The sequence below is a fragment of the Pseudorca crassidens genome, chromosome 21, assembly GCF_039906515.1.
Source record: "Pseudorca crassidens isolate mPseCra1 chromosome 21, mPseCra1.hap1, whole genome shotgun sequence".
NCBI classification, from domain to species: domain Eukaryota; kingdom Metazoa; phylum Chordata; class Mammalia; order Artiodactyla; family Delphinidae; genus Pseudorca; species Pseudorca crassidens.
Genome location: NC_090316.1, coordinates 4130050 through 4156319, shown reverse-complemented (window position 1 = coordinate 4156319; position 26270 = coordinate 4130050). Strand labels below are relative to the sequence as shown.

The following is a 26270-nucleotide window of genomic DNA, read 5'->3' as shown; positions in this document are numbered from 1 at the left end:
CACAAGGAGGCTGGGGTGGGGGGACGTACCTGTGGGTGTGGTGGACGAGGGCTGGTGCTGGGTTCTGGTGGACACAGGCTGCAAGAGAGCTTTAAGTAACTTATTTAAAATAGATAGGATTAAGGGATCTAGAATCAGGTTTATAAGACATAATGAATTGAATTAGGCAGAGTAGGGGGAAATATGCTAAAAAGTTGCTGATGTAATAGCTGTTTCAAGGCACAGGATGCGGGTGATGCCGACAAAGCAGCTGGAGTTGTGGCTGAGATCAGCCTGGTCCACTGGCTCCTGGTGGTCCCGGAGGCGTTGGGGGAGGGTGTGTCCGGGAACCAGGAAGGCAGGCTGCTCCTGTCCCCCGGGATGCTGGTGCGGCTCCCTGCAGGCATGGTCGTAGGAATCATTATTAATAAGGACTGCTGTGTTCTCTGGTTCTTTATAAATGCACGCCCATCTCTTGAGACAGGTGCATACCTGCATCTTCAAATCTGTGGATTTAGATTTTAAAAGTTAATGATTCTGATCCTGGTGCTGAGAAAGAAAATGACTCCAATTCTGAGAAGCCATCCCGGCCCGCATACCTGCTATCTGCAGGTTCAGCTGTAGCAGCCTTGCGCGGGGGTTGCCGTGGAGAGCAGGGGTACTTGCCGGCCCCGGGTCACAGCTGTGTTTCCGTCCAGCAGAGATGCTGTTAACTGAGCCGACTGCTTCCTGACTCAGCCCCACCTCACCTGGGCCCCTGGGAGCTGGTGGCTGCCCAGCTGCTCTGGTGGGCAGCAGAGGTGGGAAGAGCCCATGTCCTCTGCGAGGACCGGTTGCCTGAAAGGGTGAACAGGCTTCGAAGGGAGCCACTTCACGTTTTCAGAGACATCCTCCGAGCCTCGTGAGAAGTGCCCCTCCCTTCTCCCATGAGTGGTCCCGGTGGGGATGCTGGGACCTCGTCCCAGCAGGAGCTCGGCAGACCTTCTCTCAGCTTCCCCAACCTGCACTGGGGAGCCCAGGGGGCTTCAGGAGGGAGCTCTGCCCCATCCTCGTAGCCCTGCGCCCAGGTCCTCGAGTCCCCGAGCCGCCGGTGTTGGGCTGTGCGTGTGAACCTCTGGGCGGTGGCAGGTGAGGCCCCCTGGAAGATTCGCAGCCCAGGCTCCTCTCTGCGGCCCTGGAGGGAGATCAGAGAGGCCGCAGAGCCAGGGGTGTGGGGTGAACAGCTCCTGGAACAGGAAGAACAGAGGCGTTTGTGCAGCAGACCTGTGGCCCCCACAGAAGAGAGGAGAGCGGGGGTGAGGATGAAAATAGAAGGGCTCGGAGAGGCCTGGAAACCGGCAAGCCCAGGAGGATGCCTTCTGTGGAGTCGCCTTTGTAGCTACTCAGGGCCCAGGGTGCGTCCCAGCCAAAGTAGGGGCTCAGAGGAAGGGAGGACGAGAAGGAGAAAACCTGGCCAGTCAAGAGAAGAGAGACGAGGACGCTTCTCTGGTGACTTGTCGAACTGGATGGGTTTTTCTGCCGCTAGGAAAACACCCACAAGCCCAGTGACACGGGGAGGTGTGGAACTTAGGCCCCAGGGGTTGGTTGGCTCGCGAGGCGGGGAAGTTCCGTCTGGTCAGGCCTGCGGAGCCTCATCCCATCGTTGAGCGAAACGCTGGGTCACACGGTCCACCCAGCAATGAGACAGTGGAGTTCCAGTGACGGTGACACTTGGGGGGCCCATCGTCGCCCCAAGTAGGCTGGCTCTGAGGTGCTGGCTGTGCTGCTTCCCAGAGGGGAAGTTACGCAAGACGTGCACCTGCCGCTGTACTGGTACTGTACATGCCGTGTGCTTTAGTGCTTCCGGAAGCTTCCTTGGGGCCACATGACCCATGGGAGCGGCCCGAGTGGCTCCCAGTGCCCCGAATGGACCACTGTGGTCACTTCATATGAAATGGCTGTCGTTTCTCAGAGATCGTTTTAACACACTTCTTAAATTAAATATAATATTAAAGTATGTATCTTATCATATTGTAGAAATGTAGATAAATAGCAGAAAAGAAAAAACACATAACCCTTCTCCACAGCACAGCGAGTCTTATTTTGACGTATTTCCTTACAGTCCTTTTTTAAATGCCTCTGAATAGTATAAATGCAGCTTTGTATCCAACGTTACAAACTTTTTTTTTTAACATCTTTATTGGAGTATAATTGCTTTACAATGGTGTGTTAGTTTCTCCTTTATAACAAAATGTATCAGTTATACATATACATATGTTCCCATATCTCTTCCCTCTTGCGTCTCCGTCCCTCCCACACTCCCTATCCCACCCCTCTAGATGGTCACAAAGCACCGAGCTGATCTCCCTGTGCTATGCGGCTGCTTCCCAATAGCTATCTACCTTACGTTTGGTAGTGTATATATGTCCATGCCACTCTCTCACTTTGTCACAGCTTACCCTTCCCCCTCCCCATATCCTCAAGTCCATTCTCTAGTAGGTCTGTGTCTTTCTTCCCGTCTTACCCCTAGTTTCTTCATGACCTTTTTTTTATTTTCTTAGATTCCATATATATGTGTTAGCATATGGTATTTGTTTTTCTCTTTCTGACTTACTTCACTCTGTATGACAGACTCTAGGTCCATCCACCTCACTACAAATATCTCAATTTCGTTTCTTTTTATGGCTGAGTAATATTCCATTGTATATATGTGCCACATCTTCTTTATCCATTCATCCAATGATGGACACTTAGGTTGCTTCCATGTCCTGGCTATTGTAAATAGAGCTGCAATGAAAATTTTGGTACATGACTCTTTTTGAATTACAACGTTACAAACTTTTTGCCATGTGTTTTTTTGAGGTCTTCATAACCGATTTTTAAATTGATGGTATTTTCATTTCTTTTGCTATTTAAGTGGGAGCATTTTGAGTTTTCTAATAAGTATTAGGTGTGGAGATTTAATCTTAATTTTTTAAAGTAAGGCATTTTGTGCTAGCTCTTGGCTATTAAAAACACTCAGCAGCCACGGTTAATTTTTAGAACCGTCTCTCCTTGTGTCTGTTAACAGGCATCTACCGCACAGAAAAGGATAAAGGCACTTTGTACGAGCTCACGTTCAGAGGAGACCACAAGCACGAGTTCAGACGCCTTGTCTTGTTCCGACCGTTTGGCCCCGTCATGAAGGTGAAGAAGGAGGATTTGAACATGGCCGGCACGCTGGTCAATGTCATCGTCCCACTGGCCAGGAGGGTGGACAAGTTCCGGCAGTTCATGCAGAATTTCAGGTGGGCCTGTCGGCACGTGTGTGTGAAATGCTGATGGCGCGTCCCGTCCCTCCCTGGTCCCTGCCCAGCACGAAGGCCCCTGTCTCTCCCTGTTCGACTCTATTTTCTTCCTGTAAAGTTTATCGTTGTATCTGCCTTTCCCTAAAGCAATTAGAAAGCTGCCAGATAAGCGGATTTACCTTCAGAAGCGAAGGTTAGGAGGACTGGGTTTTCATTGGGATCTGTAGGGTCATGCCTGCTGGGTTCCATTCTGACTGCAGCTGGGGGACCACGAGGCCGTGCTGTCCCCTCACTGGACTGGGCCCCTCCCAGCCTCCGAAAGGCCGGCGCCCGCGTGGCCGTGGACCCGTGTGCTCGGCTGCAGCCTGGCTTCCTTTGGTGTCCTGCCCTCGCAGTGGCTGGAATGCATTCAGTCAGTCTTTTTTATTTTAACCTGTGTCTCCTCGGAGATTACATGTAAAATTATGCCGAGAAGCCTCCCAGCACTCATTTTTGTAGCTACTCAAGAAGATTTAAGCAGGTTTTATGTTCCGATGCGGTGTGTAGTTTTTACACGTGTCTTCAAGCTCCTGACGGTGCGGTGTCGGATCTTACGCTCTTGTGGACGACACTTACGCGCTGCTTGAGGTCAATCGGCTAGCTGACTTAGCCAGCTTATTTTGAACATAGAACGTCATGTGTGCCTAATGATAAATATCGGAAGATCAAACTTATTTTTAATCTTTTATCATTAAATTCACTTTATTAAAAGCCAGTAAGGCTCAGTATAAGGGTGTAGTTGATGCTTCTCAAAATTCTGGATAATGAACATGTTTGAAGAGTAACCCGTTTCTGGCCAGGCTTCAGAGATGAGAGTAAATGAAGTCCAGCACTTATGTATCTGGGTCTTGTAACCTCAGTCTGAATGTGTCCTTCAAGCAAAGATGACAGCTCCTCTCAAGATGGCCCTTCCCTCAAGATGTCTCATTCCAGCTTCCAGAACCTTCTCCACTAGCATATTCAGGCCTGGAGATGATAACAGCTCTGCAGTCAGTAGGGGGGGATATTGCTCTCATCCCCGTGTCCTCCTTACACCCTATCATTAAGCTTTGTAAATAGGTCCTTAATACATCTTCTCCAACTAAAAAGAGTAACCCTTTTTTAGCTACATTTTAAGGTCAGAACCCAAGAGTCTTTGGGGGGCCCTCTGACCTGGTCTTCCGTGAGTTCAGAATCCCTCAGCGGCACTCCTGATACAGCTGTGTGCGTGTGGTGTGTGCGCATGCGTGCCAGGGCGAGCTGCAGCTCCGGGTAGAAAGCTCGTTGTTACTTGCACCTGAAATCTGCCTCCCTGTAATTTCTACCCAGTGGGTCTAGTTGTGGCCTTTGAAGCAATGGCTGCCTTTGTCTTCTCCGGGTTTGGGAGCTGGGCCTTCAGCATGACGTCCTGTGGAGTTGGCTGAGCTGATCTTCCCACACCCACACCCCATCAGTTTGGAGAACACCCCGGCGCACAATCCCACGACTGTTGGCAGCGCCCCTCTGGCTCTGGCCCTGAAGTGTCTGTGTGGCTGTGGCTCCCTTCAGCGCCCCCTGGGTGCGTCTGTGTCCCTCTTGCCTTCTCTTCGGACCGGCCGAGTGCACTTGCCGATGAAGCATCCATCCTGGGAGGACAGACCAGGCCTGAAGGCAAACCCTGACTCCCAGCAGCCAGTGTGCCTGTTCCCAGGACAAGTTTATAGAAAGTTCCCTCAGCCAGGAAGCTGCCTGGAGCCTGGGGCAGGGCCCTGAGGTTGGCTTTAGCACACAGGCCGGTCGCTAGAGAGCTGAGCTTGGCGAGATGGTGCCCCCGCCGGAGGGCTGTCTGCTCAGGGGACAGCCAAGCCCTCCTTGCAGGACTCCGGAGCCTGGAAGAAGGATTCTCTTGGGTGCATATGACTAATTATTATGACTGATTATTGCCTTAGTGTCACAAGGATGGAAAGTAATTAACAGTAGGAACAAAATTAGAAGGGAAATATTGTTGAAAAAAGAAAAACCTTTACAAGTCTCCAAAGTGGAAGTGCTGAAATGAATGTCATTCTAGTTAATGTTTTAAAAACAAAAATCCAGGGGTCCTTTCTCTTGCCTGTCACTGTTCAGATACCTGCTATAGCAGGTGGGCAGGAGAGGGTGGTCAGGGAGACTGGTTCCTTGGGGACAAGGAGGGCCTGTGTGTGCACCGCACACTGGACCAGATGAAGGGATAAGAGGAACCTGGCTTCATGGAGAGAAGAATCTTAGTCCCACAGAGATAGAAATAGAGACCAGGACAGTGGGCCAAGAAAGGCTTTCCAGATGGAAGGTGCTTGAGCAGAGGCTGACAGGGGAGTCTGCTCCGTGGACCAGGGGCTTCTGAGCACGTTGAGGTCTCTGAAAAATTGGGATGATAGAGGGTACTCAAGCCTAGGGTATTTAATTCCGGGTCAGAACTTGGTAAAGGTGGCATTTCAAGTTGGCCAGCAGAGAATGCATTGTTCAGAGCGTGGCTTTAGGACAACTAACCAAACAGCAGAAAAGATTTAATTCTGACTTTACACCAAAACCCAAAGTAACCTCTGGTCAATTAAATATTTAAATGCCATTAAATTGACCATAAGAGTATTGGGAGAAAATATAAGGGGCTAATTATTCAATATTTGATGTTGTCTTTATGAAGTCCTTTCCATCCCAGGAGTGGAAACTGTTAACTGTGGTTGGCACTGAATATGGAACTATGAGTGATTTTTATTTCCTTCTTTTGGATTCTCTCCGTTTTATAAATTTTTGTATTTTGTAAATTTTTATATAGTTAGCATTTTTTAATGTTTTCTTTAAAAATTCAACAAAATATATCTTTTTGCTTTTATAATTTAAACCTGACTTTTAAGTATATAAAAGTGACACGTGGCTATTATGAGATGTTTAAACAGTAGAACACAACCAAGAGTAAATTATTTAAAAATTCACTTTTGGCCCTGCTTCCCTAAATTAGCCATTTTTAACATTAATTGAACATTCTAGGCACCTTTCTTTTCATATACACAGATAGAAAAATAACATGCTTGAAATGTAATTAAGCATGAGACATGCTATATGTTCTATTTTTAATTAAAGTATTAAATTTTACTTTACTTAAATTTATAGAAGAGAATCTGAAGTATAACAGAAGAAATTGCTGATCTTTGAGAAAATGTTTCTGTGCTATAAAAAATCCCTCTAAAATTAAAAAAGTGACTTTACAAACCAGAACATATTGGAATCATTATGTATTTTTACTCCATATTTTAGTTTTAGACTACATTGGTTGAAAAATTATAATAAGAAGAGGAGAGCAGCGCAGTTATATTTTCTCGCTCTCCTGGTCCCATCTCCCCATTTACTCTATCTTTTTTTTTTTCCTTTAAAGTACTTTTGTTTTTTAACATCTTTATTGGAGTATAATTGCTTTACAATGGTGTGTTAGTTTCTGCTTTATAACAAAGTGAATCAGTTATACATATACATATGTTCCCATATCTCTTCCCTCTTGCGTCTCCCTCCCTCCCACCCTCCCTATCCCACCCCTCTAGGTGGTCACAAAGCACCGAGCTGATCTCCCTGTGCTATGCGGCTGCTTCCCAATAGCTATCTATTTTACATTTGGTAGTGTATATATGTCCATGCCACTCTCTCACTTTGTCACAGCTTACCCTTCCCCCTCCCCATATCCTCAAGTCCATTCTCTAGTAGTTCTGTGTCTTTATTCCCGTCTTGCCCCTAGGTTCTTCGTGACCTTTTTTTTTTTCTTAGATTCCATATATATGTGTTAGCATATGGTATTTGTTTTTCTCTTTCTGACTTACTTCACTCTGTATGACAGACTCTAGGTCCATCCACCTCACTACAAATAACTTGATTTCGTTTCTTTTTATGGTTGAGTAATATTCCATTGTATATATGTGCCACATCATCTTTATCCATTCATCCGATGATGGACACTTAGGTTGCTTCCATGTCCTGGCTATTGTAAATAGAGCTGCAATGAACATTTTGGTACATGACTCTTTTTGAATTATGGTTTTCTCAGGGCATATGCCCAGTAGTGGGATTGCTGGGTTGTATGGTACTTCTATTTTTAGTTTCAACATTGTGAAAATGACTCTACTACCCAAAGCAATCTACAGATTCAATGCAATCCCTATCAAACTACCACTGGCATTTTTCACAAAACTAGAACAAAAAATTTCACAATTTGTATGGAAACACAAAAGACCCCGAATAGCCAAAGCAATCTTGAGAATGAAAAACAGAGCTGGAGGAATCAGGCTCCCTGACTTCAGACTATACTACAAGGCTACAGTGATCAAGACAGTATAAAAACATAAAAACAGAAATATAGATCAATGGAACAGGATAGAAGGCCCAGAGATAAACCCACGCACATATGGTCACCTTATCTTTGATAAAGGAGGCAAGAATATACAGTGGAGAAAAGACAGCCTCTTCAATAAGTGGTGCTGGGAAAACCGGACAGGTACATGTAAAAGTAGGAAATTAGAACACTCCCTAACACCATACATGAAAATAAACTCAAAATGGATTAAAGACCTAAATGTAAGGCCAGACACTATCAAACTCTTAGAGGAAAACATGGGCAGAACCCTCTATGACATAAATCACTGCTCTATCGTTTTTACCTCGTCACGGTTTGCAGCCCTTACACTTTGCATTGTAACCACAGTTCCTGTGTGTTAAGTGGATTTAGTGCATTCATCAGCTGTCCTCCAACAGCGGCTTCTTCATTCCTGAGGTTTGGGTTGTCTGGATTTCATGGTCAAGACATTTCTTCAAGAAGGGTCATGAGTGCTTGAGAATAGAATGTCTGCTTGTTATCTGCACAGTTTAAGGATGACGTGACTGGGCTTAAAACTCTGGATACACTTTCTTTCTTTAGGACCTTGTAGAGGTTCTTCTGCATCTGATGATACAGTGGTCTGATGATACCGTGGAGGAGTGTTAGGAAAGCTTTATTTTGTCTCTCCTGAAAATGACGGAAGAATGCTTTCCTTCGTTGCGAATCGTGATCACTTAATCAGCATATGTCTCACTCAGCTCAGTGCCTGTTGTTCTCTCTCCTGTAATTCAGTTTCCTTGTTTGTTTTGTGGATTCTTTCATTTCAGGGAACTTTTTCTGGTGTTCTAATTTTGAGTACTTCTCCTGCTTTGGATTTGATTTCTCTGCTTCTCAGACCCAGTTGTGCATCCCATAGGTTTTCTCCACTTACTAGCTTCTCTCTAGTTTTTAATGCATTAGTCTTTTATCTGCTTTCATGTAAGCCTTTCCTTTATGTGAGTAATCTGATTTTCAGATACATCTATTCTGTACCTTGCTATTTCTAATTTACTTCTTCTGTTTCTTTTGGTTATCACGTTATTTTTCTGAGCACAGAATGTGCTTCTTCATCATAATCTGTTATTTATATCATTTCCTCTTTGAACTTTTTTTATTGAATTCACATTTTTATTAAGAAAGTGTGAAACATTTGTAAGATGTTTTCTTCAATTGGAGTTATAGTTTCTCTCAGACTAGGTTTTGCTTTCGCATTTTGAACACTTGCTTTCTGAATGCCCTCTCTTCCTTCCTTTAACTTTGCTGCTGTCCATCAGATGTGGCTGTCTGCTGTTTGTCTTCGTCCCTCTTGTGTGCGGCGTGCTTTCTGCCGCTCTGACGTTGTAGTGGTGGGTTGTCCTTGGCTGTCCCCCACCCTGACTGAGGGCTGTGTCACACTCCCAGCTGTATTTTGTGTTCTCCTCACGTTCTTCGTGGTCTGGAAGAGCAGCTGAAGGAGGAGACAGCTCCGCTGGCCTTTGTGCACCTTTCTTAGAGGCTCCAGATTCCTGCAGCCCCTCCGGGCCTTGGGGCGGGCGTGTGGTGGTACCAGCCTCATTCTACCTGGTTGTGGGTGGACCTTCGTCCTAAACGGTGGGGGGGGATCCTTTGGCTCCCAGCAGGGGCCTCTGTTAAGGGCTGAGGCTAAAACGTCAGAGGGAATCGGCCCCCGTTCGTTTTCCTCTCTCATCTTACCCACCGGTTGTTTTCAGCTCTTTCCACTCCCACAGGTAAAAATGGGGAATAAAGATGAGGTTTTGGCCCTGTATTTGCTGGGTGGGCGGGGAGGGGTCTGTCTGTCAGTGCCCCTCGCCCCGGCTCCTCTTCCGGCTCTTACGAAGGATATTGACTTAATGCGATGCCTTTTCCCCTCTGGTCCTGCCACACCTGCCTCTTTGCGGGGGTTAGTTCACCGAGCATCATTAGGATGTTCCTGCTTCCTTCGCCACTTCCCACGCGATGTGGAGGGACCAGATACCCCGCTGCGGCCGTCCGTGCGTGGAGACCCTGCCCCGGAGCCGGGGCCCCTGTCCCCCAGCCTTCTCGTCTGCTGCACACCTCCAGCCCCTCTTCTGCAGCACTTGTGGAGCTGGAACCACGAGGCTACTGTGGACTCTTCCATTTCTCTCCTTGGCCTCCTCTTTGTGACGTTTAGGGCAGATTGTATCTCTTTTCTTGGCCTTTTGTTGGTGGCAAGATTTTTGCCATTTTCCACTGTTTTGGGCACCTGGTTGCAATGGTCACCACTTGAGGTTATTTAAAACGTTATTCTCCCAGTGCATCTCCTTTAAAATGTAAACAACCTTTGCTCCGACACCATTTGGCTGAGGACTTTTACAAGTCATGTCATGCATCTGGGCTTTAGGATCTTCTGTAACATCAAAGTACTGGTCCACATGAGTCCCTTTCACCTCTGATGCTGGTTGTTAGGTTTTTTATTTCCCACTTCAGTATCAGTTTGCTAAGTATTCAGCTAGAAAAGACCCAAATGGCTAAGAATTATAACAAATATGTCTTCTTGGACAGAAGAAATCGATGTAGAGCCTGGAATCCCCCAGGGAGAGCAGGCCTGGTCGCAAGGCACAAAGAGCTCTGGGGAAGGCTGGACCTGAGAAATCGCTCACTTGGGGTGATGGCTGGGCATGGGGTACTATCTGCAAGGACCAAGGACCAAGCTTTCCTGGCCGAGAACTGTGACCGGGGTGGGGTGGACCCCCGTGACAAAATTGATTCCTGGGTTTATGGAGTTCATGGCCTAAGGTATTTATGATGATTGCTCTTCTATTCTCATGATTATTAGAACCATCTCAACAAATCCTAAGAATTGTGTGTGTTTATAAAAAATACAAATTCCATAAAACCATTTTTATAAAGGTCAGTGGACAAGTACTCAGTGCGGAACAGGGGTGAAGTACACCTGGGCGCTGGGACTGAGGGGAGCAGTGCAACTTGTCAGAAACACCAGCTCTGAACCCCCTGGCAGGCAAGGGGGAGAGAGAAAAAGAAAGCCTAGTTTCCTTCAGCCTCAGTGCTTAATGAGAAGGAAGCTGCTATTCGTTGGGTGAGACAAGATTTTCCTAGCCCTAGACCCTAAGGGCCTTTATTTAAGAGGCCATGAACAAGAATGGGTGATGTTCTGGGATTTACAAGAAGTTAGGAGTCTAAGCACAGGGAGATCATCTTGGTGCTCTGTGACCGCCTAGACGGGGGCGGGGGGGGGGATAGGGAGGGTGGGAGGGAGACGCACGAGGGAGGGGATATGGGGATGTATGTGTACGCATAGCTGATTCACTTTGTTATAAAGCAGAAACTAACACACCATTGTAAGCAATTATACTCCAATAAAGATGTAAAAAAAAAAGTTGGGAGGCTAAAGCTCCTCATAACTTGTCCCCTTCCTGAGTGGCAGTGACACCCGGATGTGCCCCGAGGAGAGGTATGGACCCTCTGGTCAGTTGCTGTGGGGCTGCTTTGGGGCCTTCGTGCTCCGGGCTCCACTGTTGCTATGGAGATAAGATGGCGCTTTGCTCCAGCAGCCTCTTCCTCCCTTGCTCTCTGGTGGTCCTGATCCCTGGATGAGCCTCGCAGGCTCCACGTGCCATTTCCCCTCCCAGGACGGCTTTACGCGTGGCCAGGGGTAGAGGGGGAGCCCCCAGGAGAACTTGCTTCAGATTCAGTCCCCTTTGCCCAGTGTTGTGTTGCTTAAACCCCCCTCCCCCTCCTCCTTCTCTCTTTTTTAATCCCCTCATTCTGCCTTTCTTGAAACTATTCTCACGTTTGCTTTTTGGCTGCTTAGTTTCCCTTGGCATCTGGCTTATCGGTTTTAAGCTCATCTATTGTTTTATTGTGTACTTTGTTCGCAGTAGCAGGAGGAACCTCACGGTAACAAAACTATAGACGGTCTTAGTGTCTTTGTCTCTGAGCCTCTCCTAGAAAAAAAGGATTTCTATGGAAATGATTTTTTGTGATTTTCAAAGATCTTTCTCAGTTCATTCCAAGTTTGCTTGATTTTTATTCTGACTCCTTCCAACTGGACTGAGAACCCTTTTCCATGTTGCTGTGGGTCTTCTCAGACTTTGCTGGTTATTTCTGTTTTAATCTGTCCCTTTCTCCTTCCTCTGAAACTTCTCTTGGTCCCTCCCTCAGCATTTATAACATTTAAAGGTAGTATCAGGGAGATCTTTCACTTGAATTTTCTTCAGCAATTTTTAAAATCCTTTTCCTGCTTAGCGCCGTTAAGATGTTTTTGTGGACACTGCTGGATCTTTAAAAAACAGTGACTGTGGACTCTCTGAGACTGAAGTGGGGCTGCAGCGTGGGCTCAGCCGGTGTGTGTGCCGTGGACCAGCTGAGCCCTGCCGTGCGGTGTGCGCGGCCTCACCCGCAGGCTGCGATCCAGGAGGTGCTCGGTCTTCGTTGTGTTTCCCAGAAGTAAACCTAGCGTACCTTTCCCAGTACCATCCTCCACCCCTGCCTCGCTCCACTAGCTTTCGTCAGGCAGCCCCTTCTCTGCTCAGACCCCAGTGTTGCGCCCAGGAAAGTTTTATGGTTTACATGTTTGAGAAACGCGAATCTACATCATTCACCTTATTTCCATAAAAGTTTCTCTGTGGGACCTGCTAAAAGTTGTTTGTCACTTCATTTGAGCCACAGATTATGTAGAAACATCCATTCAAGAGAAGAAAATGGTCAGTTGGCAATGGTGCCATTTGCTATTCTGAAACGTGCAACCAGGAGGGCAGGTCCCGATGGCTTGGTTGAGGGTCCCTGTTCACTCTCACATCTCAGCTTGTCAGATAACGGTGTCCAGGAGTTGTGTGTCACTTCAGCGTGGGCTGCAGGAGCGGGGAGAACCCACCAAAGCAAAAGAAGAACGTAATTTTCTAAAGCCTGATGATGACAGGCCCCCACCACTCTCTGTTCCCTCCTCCGTCCCTTTGTGCCTGAACACGTTTCTTCCTGGTGTCCTCAACGACCAAAGGGAGAGATGGTAGCCTGACAGGTTGTTATGTGTTATTTCATTTGCATGGGACATAATTAAAGCCTGAACAGGGTTTCTTCTCATACCTGATATACCTGAGTAGCAGATTGACTGAGAATAATCAGGACGTGATTTCCTTGCATCTGCGCCTTCTCAGCCAGGAGAGCCCTTTCCCTGGTCCTCTCCACCTGCGTGGCATCTACTCACCTGTCCAGGCTCGGCCTGGATGCTGCCTTGACCTTGGTACCCGTCCCCATCACCCATCAGAAATGAGTCACGTCTCCGCCGCACTCCCCTGGCTCATTAGACCTGTTACTGCCGTTATTCTGTCCCGCCTTGTCCTGTGCTCTTCAGATGCCCATTCCTTCCTGTCAAGTCCCTGACGCAGGAAGGGTGACCAGTTGTCCCAGCTTGCTTTGAGGTGTTTCCTGGGATGTGGACTTTCAGTGCTAAACCCTGGAGAATCCCAGGCAAACCTGGATGGTCCCCCTATGGGGCCATACACGATGATTCTTTTAAAATCTTACTCCAATGAGAATTACGCATCACACAACAAAGGGACTCAATAATGTTTGTCATTGAAACTGTGTTTCCACAGGCTACTCAGCCCAGGGTATAAGAACAGGTCCCGTAACTATGAGAAACATGGTTTTCCTGCTCTCTCTCACCTTCTGTGGCGAGATGTTCAGCCTCCTGTGCCCTCTGGTCTTTGTCCGACTGACCAGGGAGGTCTCACACAAGGTCAGATACACTTCAGCCTCCGCTAACTGCCAGGTCAGCTGCGTGGTGCAAACTCAGTGCTTCTCACAAGAACAGCATCGTTGGTCCTCACGGATGCCGAGGGGCTTTGGTGCTGCCATGCTCACTGCCAGCAGCATCTGTCCTCCACGTGGCCATGCCCACTACCCAGTTTTGTGCTGGGGTCCTGAGTGGTAGGACCAGAGCCGTGAGGCATCCTGGGTGCATCCCTCACCCTCGCCAAGGAAACCTGAGGTACCAATACTGGGCTGGTCCTGAGGGAAAGTGGGCTGCATGCCTAGGTGTGCAGGACATTGGAACCCCTTTTCTTACCTGTACAGGTAGGGTGTGAATGACAGTCAAGGGTTTCTTTCCACGGTGCGGTTGTACAGATTAGTAGCAGAACTCAGAGACCGTGACGTGCTCTCAGCCTCTTGGGAAATAAAAATATAGGTGTTTAAGTGGCTGTGATCCATGTGTTCTGGCTGAAAAGATATCTTATTTAGTCTCTATACTCTGTGTTACAATATCCTGGGTGAGAAGGAACTGTTGTTTCCTCTCTAAAGTCCTAAAAAGATAAGGTCTTGGTGACATAGAAACAGAATTTTTAGGCTTCCAGGTTAAGGTGGAAGATAGTCCAGTGCGGAGCTAAAGCAGTGGAGCCCGGCGAACCGAAGAGCTTCCCAGAGGGTTCTTAGGAAGTTGGGTTCTCTGAGGTTCGTCCCAAACACCGCTACCCTGCTGTTACAGAAACGAGCTAGCAGGGCACCTGAGTGTGGGTCCAGGTACAGATAATTGCACCAGAACACACACCTCTGTGCCCACAGTCACCCAGCTGCACAACTCCTGCTTACACATCTTTCTGGGGGTGGAGTCCAGTGAGAAGTGTTTTGAAAAATATGAAAGTTACAAGATCATCAGACATTTGGTGATGGTGTTTCTCTCCAGCCGTGTGTGTTGGCTGCAGTGCAGATAGCTTTAAGCATGCAGTCTCCAATCAGATGGAGAACTACTCAAAGGTAGAAACGGCCTACTCCTTTTTTAAGATTTATTGTTTGGTTAAGGAAGGAAGGAAGGAAGGAAGGAAGGAATAAATGAATAAATAGAAAGGGCCCTGGAGGTGGCCCTCGGAACAAATTCTGCTTTGCCTTTTCGGGAAGCCTGAGCTGGTGAATGAAAAGTAAATGTCCAGCGTGTCTCTGTTTTATTCCTTGAAAACAGGAAGTCCTTTGATGGATTTTAAAATGCCAACAAAGATGTTACTAGAAAAAGCAAGAATGCTTTTTATTCAGGCTCAGCGGGTGACCCTCTGCTGATTCTGGGATGGATTTGTCCAACTGCCCACACTTTTAAAGCATAGTTTTTCGAGCACTTGGTGCTGTGTGTGGGCTTTTATTCTGCCCTGGCAAAGGAAGTTACAGCGTCATCTGGCAGGTTTGCAGAAGGGATCTTTTATGTACAGGGAATTTTGTGCTTGGTGGGTGGTAGCTCTGTCTGCAGGGCTGAGGCTGGGGGAGCACGCAGTTCTGAAGCAGGAATAGCACCTGGCCCCATTCCTGGTCCCTTGTCTGCTTCTCGGAGCCCCGCCCTCCATCTGCTTTTAGAATCAGCTCTTCCCTTCCTTCCTCTGGAAAGAGAGGGAATTCTCTGAGCCAAACCTCTGACCAGGTGAGCCCTCGTGCCTCCGCCCAGGGTCAATAGAATCTTCCCCAGTACTTCTTCCCTCTGGATTCTCTCCTCCTCCTCTCTGCCGTCCCAAACCCGGCCCATCCTTCAGAGTTCCAGCCATCCAGCCCACAGGCTTGGCCGTGCTTTCTGAATTCTGTGAACTTTTTTTTTTTTTTTTGTGGTACGCGGGCCTCTCACTGTTGTGGCCTCTCCCATTGCGGAGCACAGGCTCCGGACGCGCAGGCTCAGCGGCCATGGCTCACGGGCCCAGCTGCTCCGCGGCATGTGGGATCGTCCCGGACCGGGGCACGAACCCATGTCCCCTGCATCGGCAGGCGGCTTCTCAACCACTGCGCCACCAGGGAAGCCCTGAATTCTGTGAACTTTTATCAATGCCACGATGTGTCTGATAATTTCATTTGAGCTCATTTATTTCTCAAGTAAGGTTTTTGAGTGCAGGAACAGTATCTTCTCTGATCTTCCCAGAAACCCCAGGTAGGCAGTCCCTCCTTCTTGATGTCACGATAAAAATCACTGCATAAATTGGCTTCTGCAGTTAGAGATCGGAGACTCTGAAAGACTCTGACGTGGATTGTTGTCAGGGGTTCAGGGAAGTTGCAACACAGCGATAAAAGGAATGACGGGGGAGGGCATGCAGAGCATCAGCGTATCACAAATACCATCCTGCCAGTAGAATCGTTCCATTCATCTACTTTCAGAAATCTGCTAAAATGACACACACACGTACATATCTGTACACACATATGTTTTACACGTAAACACATTTTTATACACATATATTTACATATACATCCATATACACACATCAACACACATTACGCACGTGATACACACATGTATATGAAGTAAACCCTCAGCAGAGGACAGGGCCCGGGCAAATAACAGATATGCTTTGGTGGGGAAGGCAGGTGTAGGCCTGGCCCCGCCCAGGAGGGCTGCCGGGAGCCTGGCGTGTGTGTGCCGGGTGCCTGGGACCAACAGCCACAGAGAGGAGCAGTGAAGGAATCTGCCTAGGGAGGGTGAGGTACAGCAGCTATGCTTTTGGACCATTGCCCCTCCACACAGCCATGACACTGGGTGTCCCCAGGGTTTCTAGGGTTCTAAACAAATAAATGTCTTTTTACCTTTGCTCGTTCAGTCTCTAAGACTATTTGTGCTGCACACACGAGAAAAGGCAAGGATGAGGAATCCAGTCTCACCCTCGCTGGACTTCAGTGTTCTCATCTGTACATTGGGCTTTGTGTCTTCTGTACTTTGTAGATTTCTTGTGGCAGAGAAGGGTACAGACCCAGGGCCATTCTAGACACTGGATCCAGGCCCTGATGGGCTGGACCTGAGGCAGGTTGAGCCTGTGGCCTCTTGCATCTGAGTTTTCATTGACCAGATCTGCATGTTTAAATTTCATGGTTTTCTTGGTAAGAGAAATAGGAATACAGGTGATAGCAAGAGCCAGCCAGAATGTCCTGTCCCCTCTCTGCTCTCCTGGCAGCCCAGTTCCCTCCCTGGACCCTTTTGCACTTTACAGGATAGGTATTTGTTTCGGCTTTGCCTGTTGCTGTGAACACAGGACCAGACATCCGTGTTTTGTTTTCTAGGGAGATGTGCATCCAGCAGGATGGGAGAGTTCATCTCACCGTCGTTTACTTTGGAAAAGAAGAAATGAATGAGGTCAAGGGAATACTTGAAAACACTTCCAAGTAAGTCTGATATGGAGCCACGGTCTGGAACCTTAACGCGGGAGGAGATACCTGAGCTCATGCAAGCCGTTTTCACTGTGGGCGACCCAACCCGAGAGAGTGACGGGCTGGCCTTTTGCGTGTGGTGGTGTCGGGGGTGGGAGTTCTGCGCCCTCCTTCCTGGGGACCACCTGCCTCACACCCGCCCTCACTGTGAGGAGTGTCAAGTCGGACAGTGGAGACAACTGCCCGGAGCACCCAGGGTGGGGGCAGGGCTTCTCCGGCCCCCGCCTGACACAGCAGGTTTGGGGACCGCACGTAGCAGGGGTGGACTTGGGGAGCACAGCCATGCAGGGGGCTCCTTCTCAGTCCCCGCTCGTCAAGGTTTGCTCTCATCCACTTAGCAAATGGCCTCACCCTTCTGACTGTCACTCGTTCTGCATTTTGAGAGATCAGGGGCCAGTGATGCTGGGGAGGGACCCTAGATTAACAGAAGCTGTTTAACCAACACTTTTGGACCGAGAGCTCTGGATTTTTACCTTGTTCATCAGTTACGTGGAGGATTAAATGTATTCAAAAGCAGAAGAGAGGGGTTTTTCTTACCAGAAGAAATGAACAAGCATGTATTTAATGAGTACATATCTGTGGCATTTTCTACTGGTGAGGAAGCTGGCAGCACTGCCCACTCCCTCTCGTTCGCAAGCTGCAGGTGAACGACGAGGTGGGTGGTTTCTCCATAGATGCAGCTTGGAGGGTGGTCAGAGGTGCTGGGGGCAGAAGTCGTCTGAGTAGGTCCGTATGGTCTGAATATAAACAAGTCCCTCTGTTTTGAGTCTTTGGTAAATGGTAATAGGATGATGGTCAAAGTCTAAGATGCCGAGACTGAGTGCACTTTTTGTATTTATTTTCAGGCTTTATTACCAATTTTGTGTTACGAGCACAAGATCAGAATGCTAATTATTATTCAAACATCTGAAGCAGTGCACTGGTCAAATTTTGTCCACACTTTTGTAAATAAAGTTTTATTGGCTAGCAGGCGTGCTCATCTGTTTCTGTATTAGTTATGGCTGCTTTCGGGCTACAGCTGCAGGGCTGAATAGTTGTGACAGATACAGTGTGACTCGCAAAGCTGAACCCTTTACTGTCTGGTCCTTTACAGAAAAAGTTTGCTGACCTCTGTTCTAAAGCAATAAGGAGTTAAAAGAGTTTAAAACTAGTACCAGCTTAAAGCTATGGTACCTGTTGAAGGGAGATCAAAGGGAATAAAATAATTCAATATCCTAAATGTAAGTGAAATAGAAATCTCTCGACTCCAATGCATTGCAATATCCTTTTCATCTCTGCTTAGGAGTGAGGAGTGTGTTACTAGAATTCACGTCCTCTGCCCAGTGGATGGGGTTTAACATCTCTGCAAGTAGCCACCCCCTGGGTGTGGACCTATTTCAAGTTTCCCAGATGATTCTGACATGCAGCCAGGATTGAGAACGATTGTTTGGGAAAATGGTGCCCCCCCCCCGCCCCCAGGGGCTGCCCGAGGGAGGCCTGGGTTGCAGCCAGCTGCCTCCTTTCGGGGTATCTTGAAGTAGAGATCCAGGTGATTCGAAAGCCCAGCCAGGACTGAGATATCAGTCCTGTTGGCTCTGGCACCTTCCGAGGACATCAGAAGGTGATCAGATGTCTGATAGATACGTGTAACCAACTTTCCATGAGTCTGATGGACGAGTGGAAGGCCAGTTGAGACAGTGTTACAGGAAATACCCTTTCTAGTGACCGGAGCGCCCAGGATTCTATCAAGGCATTCTCCGCCGTATCACATGACCTGGCAAGCTGAATTCGCAATCAGAAGGTTGTGTGGTGAGCAAAGAATGAATCTGAACGAGAAAAGTAAAATCATTTGAGGGGTAGGGGTGGCTTGGAAAGTTTCCAGAGGTGAAGCTACCGTGATGGGGACTCGTCTGGAGCCCGAGTCAGCTTTAAAGCAGCGCTGCAGAAGCTTCGGCGAATTCATTGGAGCGCCATTTTCCGTGTTGATTCCTCTTTCTGTTCACTGGCGACACTGCAGCGTTGATGTCGCTGATGCCGTGGGGTGTGTCCTGCCCCTTCCAGGGCGTTGCTCTAGGAATGCCCTGCCCTCTGCCACCAGCCTGAGCTGATTTCCCACGGCCGCCTGCAGCCCCACCGTCCAGATGAAGTTCCTCATCACCCACTGTCCCAGCCTGGTACCCAAGCTGGCTCTTACTTCCAACTTTGTTTTGATGACTTACTGCCCCACAGCCAGATGGGGGCTCAGTTTACCCTTTGTCTTCATGCCCATTATTCTCTCAGGTTTGGCCTTTCCTCCATCCTCCTTCCTATTTCCTCAGACCCCCTACCTGTGCATCCGCACCCAGGTCCCTACTCTGGAGCTCATCCTGACCTGTCCTCTCCTCCCTGACCTGTAACCATACACCCCTTCAGCATCTCTTATCTGTGGCACTTGGCATAGGATTTGCCTGTTTACGTTTCTTTCTGCTGTCCTCACTAGATTATACGCTGCTTAGTAGTACTGTGGCGCATGCTTCTGAAACTCCAGCCCTTGGCACTGGGCCTCACTCAGGTTTAAAATGTTCAGTGTTCATTCATCAGGAGAAGGACAATGCCAGGTGTGTAGTAGATTTGCACACATTGTAATCTATATAAAACGCATATACAAAGCTTTATTTAAATACCATTTTTATCATTCTCTTAAGATGCTAGAGCTTTTATTCAAATGCATCTTATCTTTGAATAATATAATAACCATTGTTATTAACATGAGTGATGTCATTTAATATTCACAGCAACCTTATGAGATAGAAGCTGTTATTAACCCCACTTCTTAGATGAAGAAATGGAGGCTTAGAGAGGTTGTTACTCAGGCTGCCACCCCTGCCCAGGGGGACAGCCAGATCTGAACCTCGTCTGTAACTCCCGGACTCCAAGTCTTAACATTGCACCAAATTCTCACTCGAAAAACCGATCGTTGTTCATTGAGAATAATAAGATTTAAAACCAGTTTAAATGAAATTTATTTCATTTGGCTATCAGCATTGTGATCAAACTGTTCTAAATCTAGCTAATGTATATATTTTAAGAATATCTTGAAAAACCCCAGTTTAGTGACTAGCATGCAGTGTCTGTGTCTCTCGGTTTACGCTTACTCTGTCGAGCTTTACATCTCAGTTGATTGCTGTAGAGCAGTGTTTTGCAAACTACGGTTTGTGATTCATTAGAGGGTTGTGAAATTGATTTAGTGGGTTAGGTGCAGTGTTTTTAAAAAATCAAAATAGAATAGAAGATTATCAGAATACATCACAAGTATTAAAGATAAATATTGTTTCATGAAACTTTAATTTCAGAGTGTGTGTGTGTGTGCACGTGTGTGCGTGCGCTGTGTCATGATTTATAGTATATTCTTTTGAAAGGGTAAGGGTTGTGGTCAAAATATTTAGAAGCCACTGACGTAGATAACAGTACAAATCAGTTTTCAATATCTGATTTTTATTCCACAGAGTTTTTCATACTAAGCTTCAGTTAATCTCAGATTACACCCTAGCTCAGTGGTTCTCAAATATAAATGTACTTCGAATAACCTGGGGTGCTTTTTAAAATACAGATTCCTGAGATCCAGCCCCAGAAAGTGTGAGTCATTAGGCCTGAGATGAAGCCTGGGAACCAACACTGAGAATGAGCTCAACCTGTGATGCTGATGTGGGTGGTCCATGGCCCACATTTTGAGGAATTCTGGCCTAGGTGGACATTTGCTTGGAGCTGTGTATTAGGAAATTTAAAAAAATTCATACTGGTTGGTGGATTTGCATGAGTTATAATTTACTGCATGGTATCTTCATCTTTGTCCACTCGTCAGGGCACAAAGGCATCTTTCAGTAGAATCACCTCTGACGTTGAAGCACTAGAACTGAGATACTGCCCTGTCCTGTGAGTATGTGTCTGAGAGAGGGTTTTGTGTGTGTGTGTTGTCAGGAAGATGCCCTGTTGCCATGGTGTTGTCCACATTTCATGCCTCTTTGAAGGGATTTGCTTGATGTGTACCCTCAGGAACATTTTATCAGAACATTTCAAAAGAAAATTGGGGGGAAAGTTGTCTGAAATTTGAGAATTGTTGCTTTGTTTTAATATTTTTTCATAAACAAGGACGTTTTAGATAAGAATCTCATCTGCTAAAATGAAAAAAGCTACACAATGAATTCCTTCCTAGAAGATAAAGAGTCTTGGATCCTGGGAAGCACCTCATAGGTGAAGGCAGCACCTAGGCCTGTGGCCATCTCACTGGGCATCTGCCAGAGAAGGGGCTAAGCATGACTCTGCTTGGTGACCAGCTCTTTGTGGAGATATGCCTGTATTTTTAGGTATTCCAAGTTGTTCTGTGGGGGATTCAAACATGGCATATAGGTTATAGTATTGTGACAGTGTTAAATTTCTTGAGTGTCATTATTACATTGTTATAATGTTATAAAGGCGAGTGTCCTGGTTCTTGGGGAGTACTTATCTTTGAAAGTGAAGTTGCCGTGATGTCTGCAACTTCAAATGGTTCAGAGGAAGGAAGAAAGGAAGGGAGGGAGGGAGGGGGGAAATATGGCAAAACTTTAACACTTGGTGAATCTGGATGATGGTATATGGGTACTTTACTATGCTTACAACACTTCTAAAGGTTTAAATTTTTTCCAAGTAAAACGTTGGGGGAAAATATATTATGGAAAAAATTAAATGATATTAAGTTCATACAATGGAATATAATGCAACAGTTAAAAAAAGGTGATATCAGTGAAAATGGTGGAATAAAGAGCTTGCAAAATTTTCCTCCATAAAAACAGTGAGAAAATTACTAAAAATTCTCAGAATCAACTTTTTTAATAACTATGGAAATTAAAGTTTGCAACAGTCTGGAAAGTGTTTCTCCAAATGACTGAATTTTGGTGTGAACAGGGAGCTTTGTGAACTTTGACTTGCCCCATTTCACCTCCGCCCCCAGCTCTTCAGTAGCCTTGAGGACCAGCAGCGCATAAGAATCACAGCCGGGCAGACCCTGCTCACAAGGTTGTCTTCATTTGACCTGACTCAGAGGCCTCCCCTGGAACCTTTTATCCAGGGGTATTTGACAAAAAACAATTATAGGAAGTCTTTACCTTTGTGGCTGCCTGAGGTGTAGATAAGAGTTGGGGCAAACAGTAGACTAACCAAAAAGCTCAGAAGGTGAATCTGAGGAGTGAGATCTCCAAAGGGGCTTTGAAAGCTCCAGCACGTTCCTGGGGATCCAGAGGCTGTGCTCATACTTAGGAAAGACCTGAGCAGGCCCTTACTTTTTACCTCTGACTGATCTTGAGGCTCTGTGCAAGAAGGAAGTAAAGGCTCAGGTAAGTTGTTACCTGCTTGGTTGTGTGTTGATGACATGCCCCACCATGCTCACAGAGTCCCCACCATGCACACAGAGTCCCCTGGCAAAAACTGGGAGACTTGTTGGTTCCAGACATTTAAGGAAATCCCTGCTTAATCATTAGCTTACCACTAAGTGGTCACACACAAGAGTACACTTTACAGAATTAGTTCAGGAAAGTCACTAAACAAACAAACAACAAAGAGCAACAATAGCAAAACCCTGAGGGGGGTGGAGATTCTGATTTCCAGGGCTGCCACATTACATTACTTAAAATGTTTAGCTTTAGGGCTTCCCTGGTGGTGCGCAGTGGTTGAGAGTCTCCCTGCCGATGCAGGGGACACAGGTTCATGCCCCGGTCTGGGAAGATCCCACATGCCGTGGAGCGGCTGGGCCCGTGAACCATGGCCGCTGAGCCTGCGCGTCTGGAGCCTGTGCTCCGCAACGGGAGAGGCCACAACAGTGAGAGGCCCGCGTACCAAAAAAAAAAAAAAAAAAAGTTTAGCTTTAAACAAAAAATTATGAGGCATGCAAAGAAACAAGAAAATATGGCTCATGCACAGAGAACAAAATCAATCATTAGAAATTGTTCCTGAGGAAGCACAGGTGTTGTACTTACTAGACAAAGACATTGTCAACTGTATTAAATATGTTCAAAGAGTTAAAAGAGACCATGTTTAAAACACAAAGAAAAGTATGAGAACCATGTCTCACCAAATATAGAGAGATCAGTTACAAAAAGAACCAAATAGAAAGTCTGGAGTTGAAAAGTACAATATTTAAAATTCACTGTGGGGCCTCAACATCAGGTTTGAACAGGCAGAAGAAAGAATCAGTGAACTTTAAAATAGGTCAATTGATATATGATATAGTTTGAGAAACAAAAATAAAAAGAATGAAGTAATAGAAAACCTCAGAGACCTGCAGGATACCGTCAAGCATGCCAACATAGACACAATGGGAGTACCAGGATAGGAGAGAAAGAGGCAGGAAAAAATATCTGAAGAGATAATGGCCCCAGACTCCCTGTATTTGATGAAAACATTAATCTACACATCCAAGAAGCTCAAAAACTCCAAACAGGAAAACTCAAAGAAATGCACATTAGACATATCAGAGTCAAATGGTTGAAAAACAAAGAGAGAAAGGATCTGTGTTACTGAGTCCAAGCTCGTACTGCTTACTGCACAACAGGCCAGTAAATCAAGAGACAAATTGTTGGGGCAAGGAAGGAATAATGACTTTATTTGGAAAGCCAGCAGACCTGGAAGATGGTGGACTAGAGTCCTAAAGAACCATCTTTCCTGAGTTAGAATTCAGGTTCCTTTTATACTAAAAGGGGAGGGGGTGTGGTTAGTTGTTGAAAACTTCTTGGTGCTGGAATCCTTCGTTCTTGCAGCTGTCCGTGTAGGTCAGGTAGGTCAGGTAACGTTCCTGTAAACCTCCAACAAGACAAATGTTGTTCTCTGTTCTGCAACTTTTTATCTCTATATGAATGGAAAAGAGTTATACCTTTAAAGGTCAGAGCCTTGAGAATGGGCTACCCTGTATATTTCAGGCTATAGCCAACGTATTTAATTTCTAGCAAAAGCAGTATACAAAGAAAGTAAAAGAAACAGATCCAATATGGAGTCAGATTTGTTCTTCCGTATTACATAAGCAGCAAGAGTGAAGCAACTCATCAGGTCCATGGGATCCTTAATGAGATGGAAAGTGGGGTGGCATATTCAAAGTGCTGAAAGTAAAGTACTGGCAACCAAGAATTCAATATTCAGCAAAACCATCCATCAAAATTGAAAGAAAAATTAAGACCTCCTCAGTTAAGAACTGAAAGACTTTATCACTAGTAAACCTACCCCACAAGAAATAATGAAAGGAGTCCTTGAGGCTGACATGAAAGGACACTGGACACAAACTCAAATCCATGTGAAGAAATACAGAGGGCCAGTAAAAGTTACTACATAGGGAAATATGAGACATAGTATAAATGTATTTCTTGCTTATGCTTTTTTCTTATCTGATGTAAAAGTAAAAAGATAACTTCATAAAGCAGTAACTATAAATCTGTATTGATAGACACACAACTGATTTTTTATATGTTATTTTGTTCCCTGAAACTTTACTGAATTCATTTATTAGTTAAAATGGTTTTTCTGGGAAGTCATTAGGGTTTTCTATAGATAGTATCATGCCATCTGCAAATAGTGACAGTTTTACTTCTTCCTTTCCAATTTGGATGCATTTTATTTCCTTTAGTTGCTTAATTGATCTGGCTAGGACTTCCAATACTGTACTGTATAAAAGTGGCGAGAGTGGACATCCTTGTCTTGTTCCTGATCTTAGAAGGAAAGCTTTTAAATTTTTACCGTTGAGTATGATGTTAGCTGTGGACTTATAATATATGGCCTTTATTATGTTTAGGTACATTCCTTCTATTCCTAATTTGTTGAGAGTTTCTATCATAAGAGGATGTTTGAATTTTGTTTGAATTTTTTCTGCATCTATTGAAATAATAATATGATTTTTATTCATCATTCTGTTAATGTGATGTATAACATTTTAAAATTTTCAGATGTTGAACCATCCTTGCATCCCAGGGATAGATCTCTCTTGATCATGGCCTATGATCATTTTAATGAACTCTTGAATTCAATTTGCTAGTATTCTGTTGAAGATTTTGCATTATGTTCAGGGATATTGGCCTGTAATTTTCTTTTCTTGTTGTGTTTTTGTTTGACTTTGGTATCAGGGTAATGCTAGCCTCATAAAATGAGTTTGGAAGTGTTCCTTCCTCTTCAATATTTTGGAAGAATTTGAGAAGGATTGGAATTACTTCTTTAAATGTTTGGTAGAATTCATCTGTAAAGCTATCTAACCCTGGGCTTTTATTTGTTGGGAGGTTTTCATCTCCTTGTTCATTATTTGTCTGTTCAGATTTTCTATTACTTCATGATTCAGTCTTGAGTGTTGTGTGTTTCTAGGAATTTATCCATTTTTACTAAGTTATCTAATTTGTCAGCATGTAATTTTTCATAGTTGTCTCTTACAATATTGGGGATTTCTGTGGTATCAGTTGTAATGTCTCCTTTTTTTGTTTATAATTTTATTAATTTGAGTCATCTCTCTTATTTTTCTAGATAATAAGCTAAAGGTTTGTCAATTTTATTTATATTTTCAAAAGAAACTGCTAAAACAATTGTATAAGCAGGCTTGTATATAAGCTCAGAAACTAGAAAACTCTAAATTGTTTAAAATGCCTACTGTGAACAACTGGCTGAGAATATATTTAGCCTTAAATTACTGACCACATTCAGATCCCTTTAGTAAATAGAACTCATAAGAAATGTCAATATTCAGGGCTGTTAGATTTAAATTTTTAAGTTATACATCAAATATAATATTTCTATGTAAATTTTTAAAGGTTTTTTCTTCTTTTTTATGAAGGGCTCTTGTGGGAAGTGTCACATTAAGAGAATTTCCTTGCAGGGGTGGGAAGAAATTTGTATTAGAGTAAATCACATTAGACAGCAAGATCTTTTATCATTTTTAAGCCAGCAGTTCTGGGAAATGCATGTCAATTAGAGAAATTAAATCTCCGGTTGAAACAGTGGCTGCCTCAGGTCATTTTAACCTCTGTCAGCATGACTACATATAACCTGGAGGAGACCCAGTGCATCAGCCTTATGATATAGAAGAAAGGAATTGAATGAGAGACTCAAGAGTTTCATCAGTTGATAATACAATTCAAGAAGAAAAGAGAAGAAATAATTATAAGTAATCCTGGGGCCATTTGGAACTGCAGACTCTGATTCATAACAGGAAATTACATAGTAAGGAGTATAATGCCCACATTCTACCATGAAAAAGCCCATTCCTCATGAGGCCATTACTCCAGACATGCCGCTAAATATTACATTTCTTTGTATGGCTAAATTAAATATTTCAAACCAAATTGCATTTTATTTTCTTCAGCTCTCTTTTTTTCTGTTACTTACATATTTGTCATCTTCTTAAAAGCTTTTTTTGTGCCTGTTCTTGGGAACATGTTGGTTGGAGCCTCTTTCTGATGGGGGAGGTGGGCTTAGGATGTGTGAGGGCCTCTCCGGTGCCCACCTGAGGGGATGAGGTGGTGTCTTGGGGCAGCATCTCCCACAGTGAC

At 45.3% G+C, this 26270-nt stretch overlaps 1 protein-coding gene across 4 annotated transcripts in view; it reads left to right on the top strand.

Annotated features, from left to right (window-relative positions):
• The window catches only part of CSGALNACT1 (chondroitin sulfate N-acetylgalactosaminyltransferase 1), a 321135-nt gene that overhangs the window by 276549 nt on the left and 18316 nt on the right, over window positions 1-26270 (top strand). For all 4 annotated transcript variants that reach the window (XM_067722138.1, XM_067722141.1, XM_067722140.1 and 1 more), the window contains 2 exons: window positions 3029-3245; window positions 16618-16719. In XM_067722138.1, the coding sequence (XP_067578239.1) occupies window positions 3029-3245; window positions 16618-16719 (319 nt within the window). The remainder of the gene's footprint in view (window positions 1-3028; window positions 3246-16617; window positions 16720-26270) is intronic.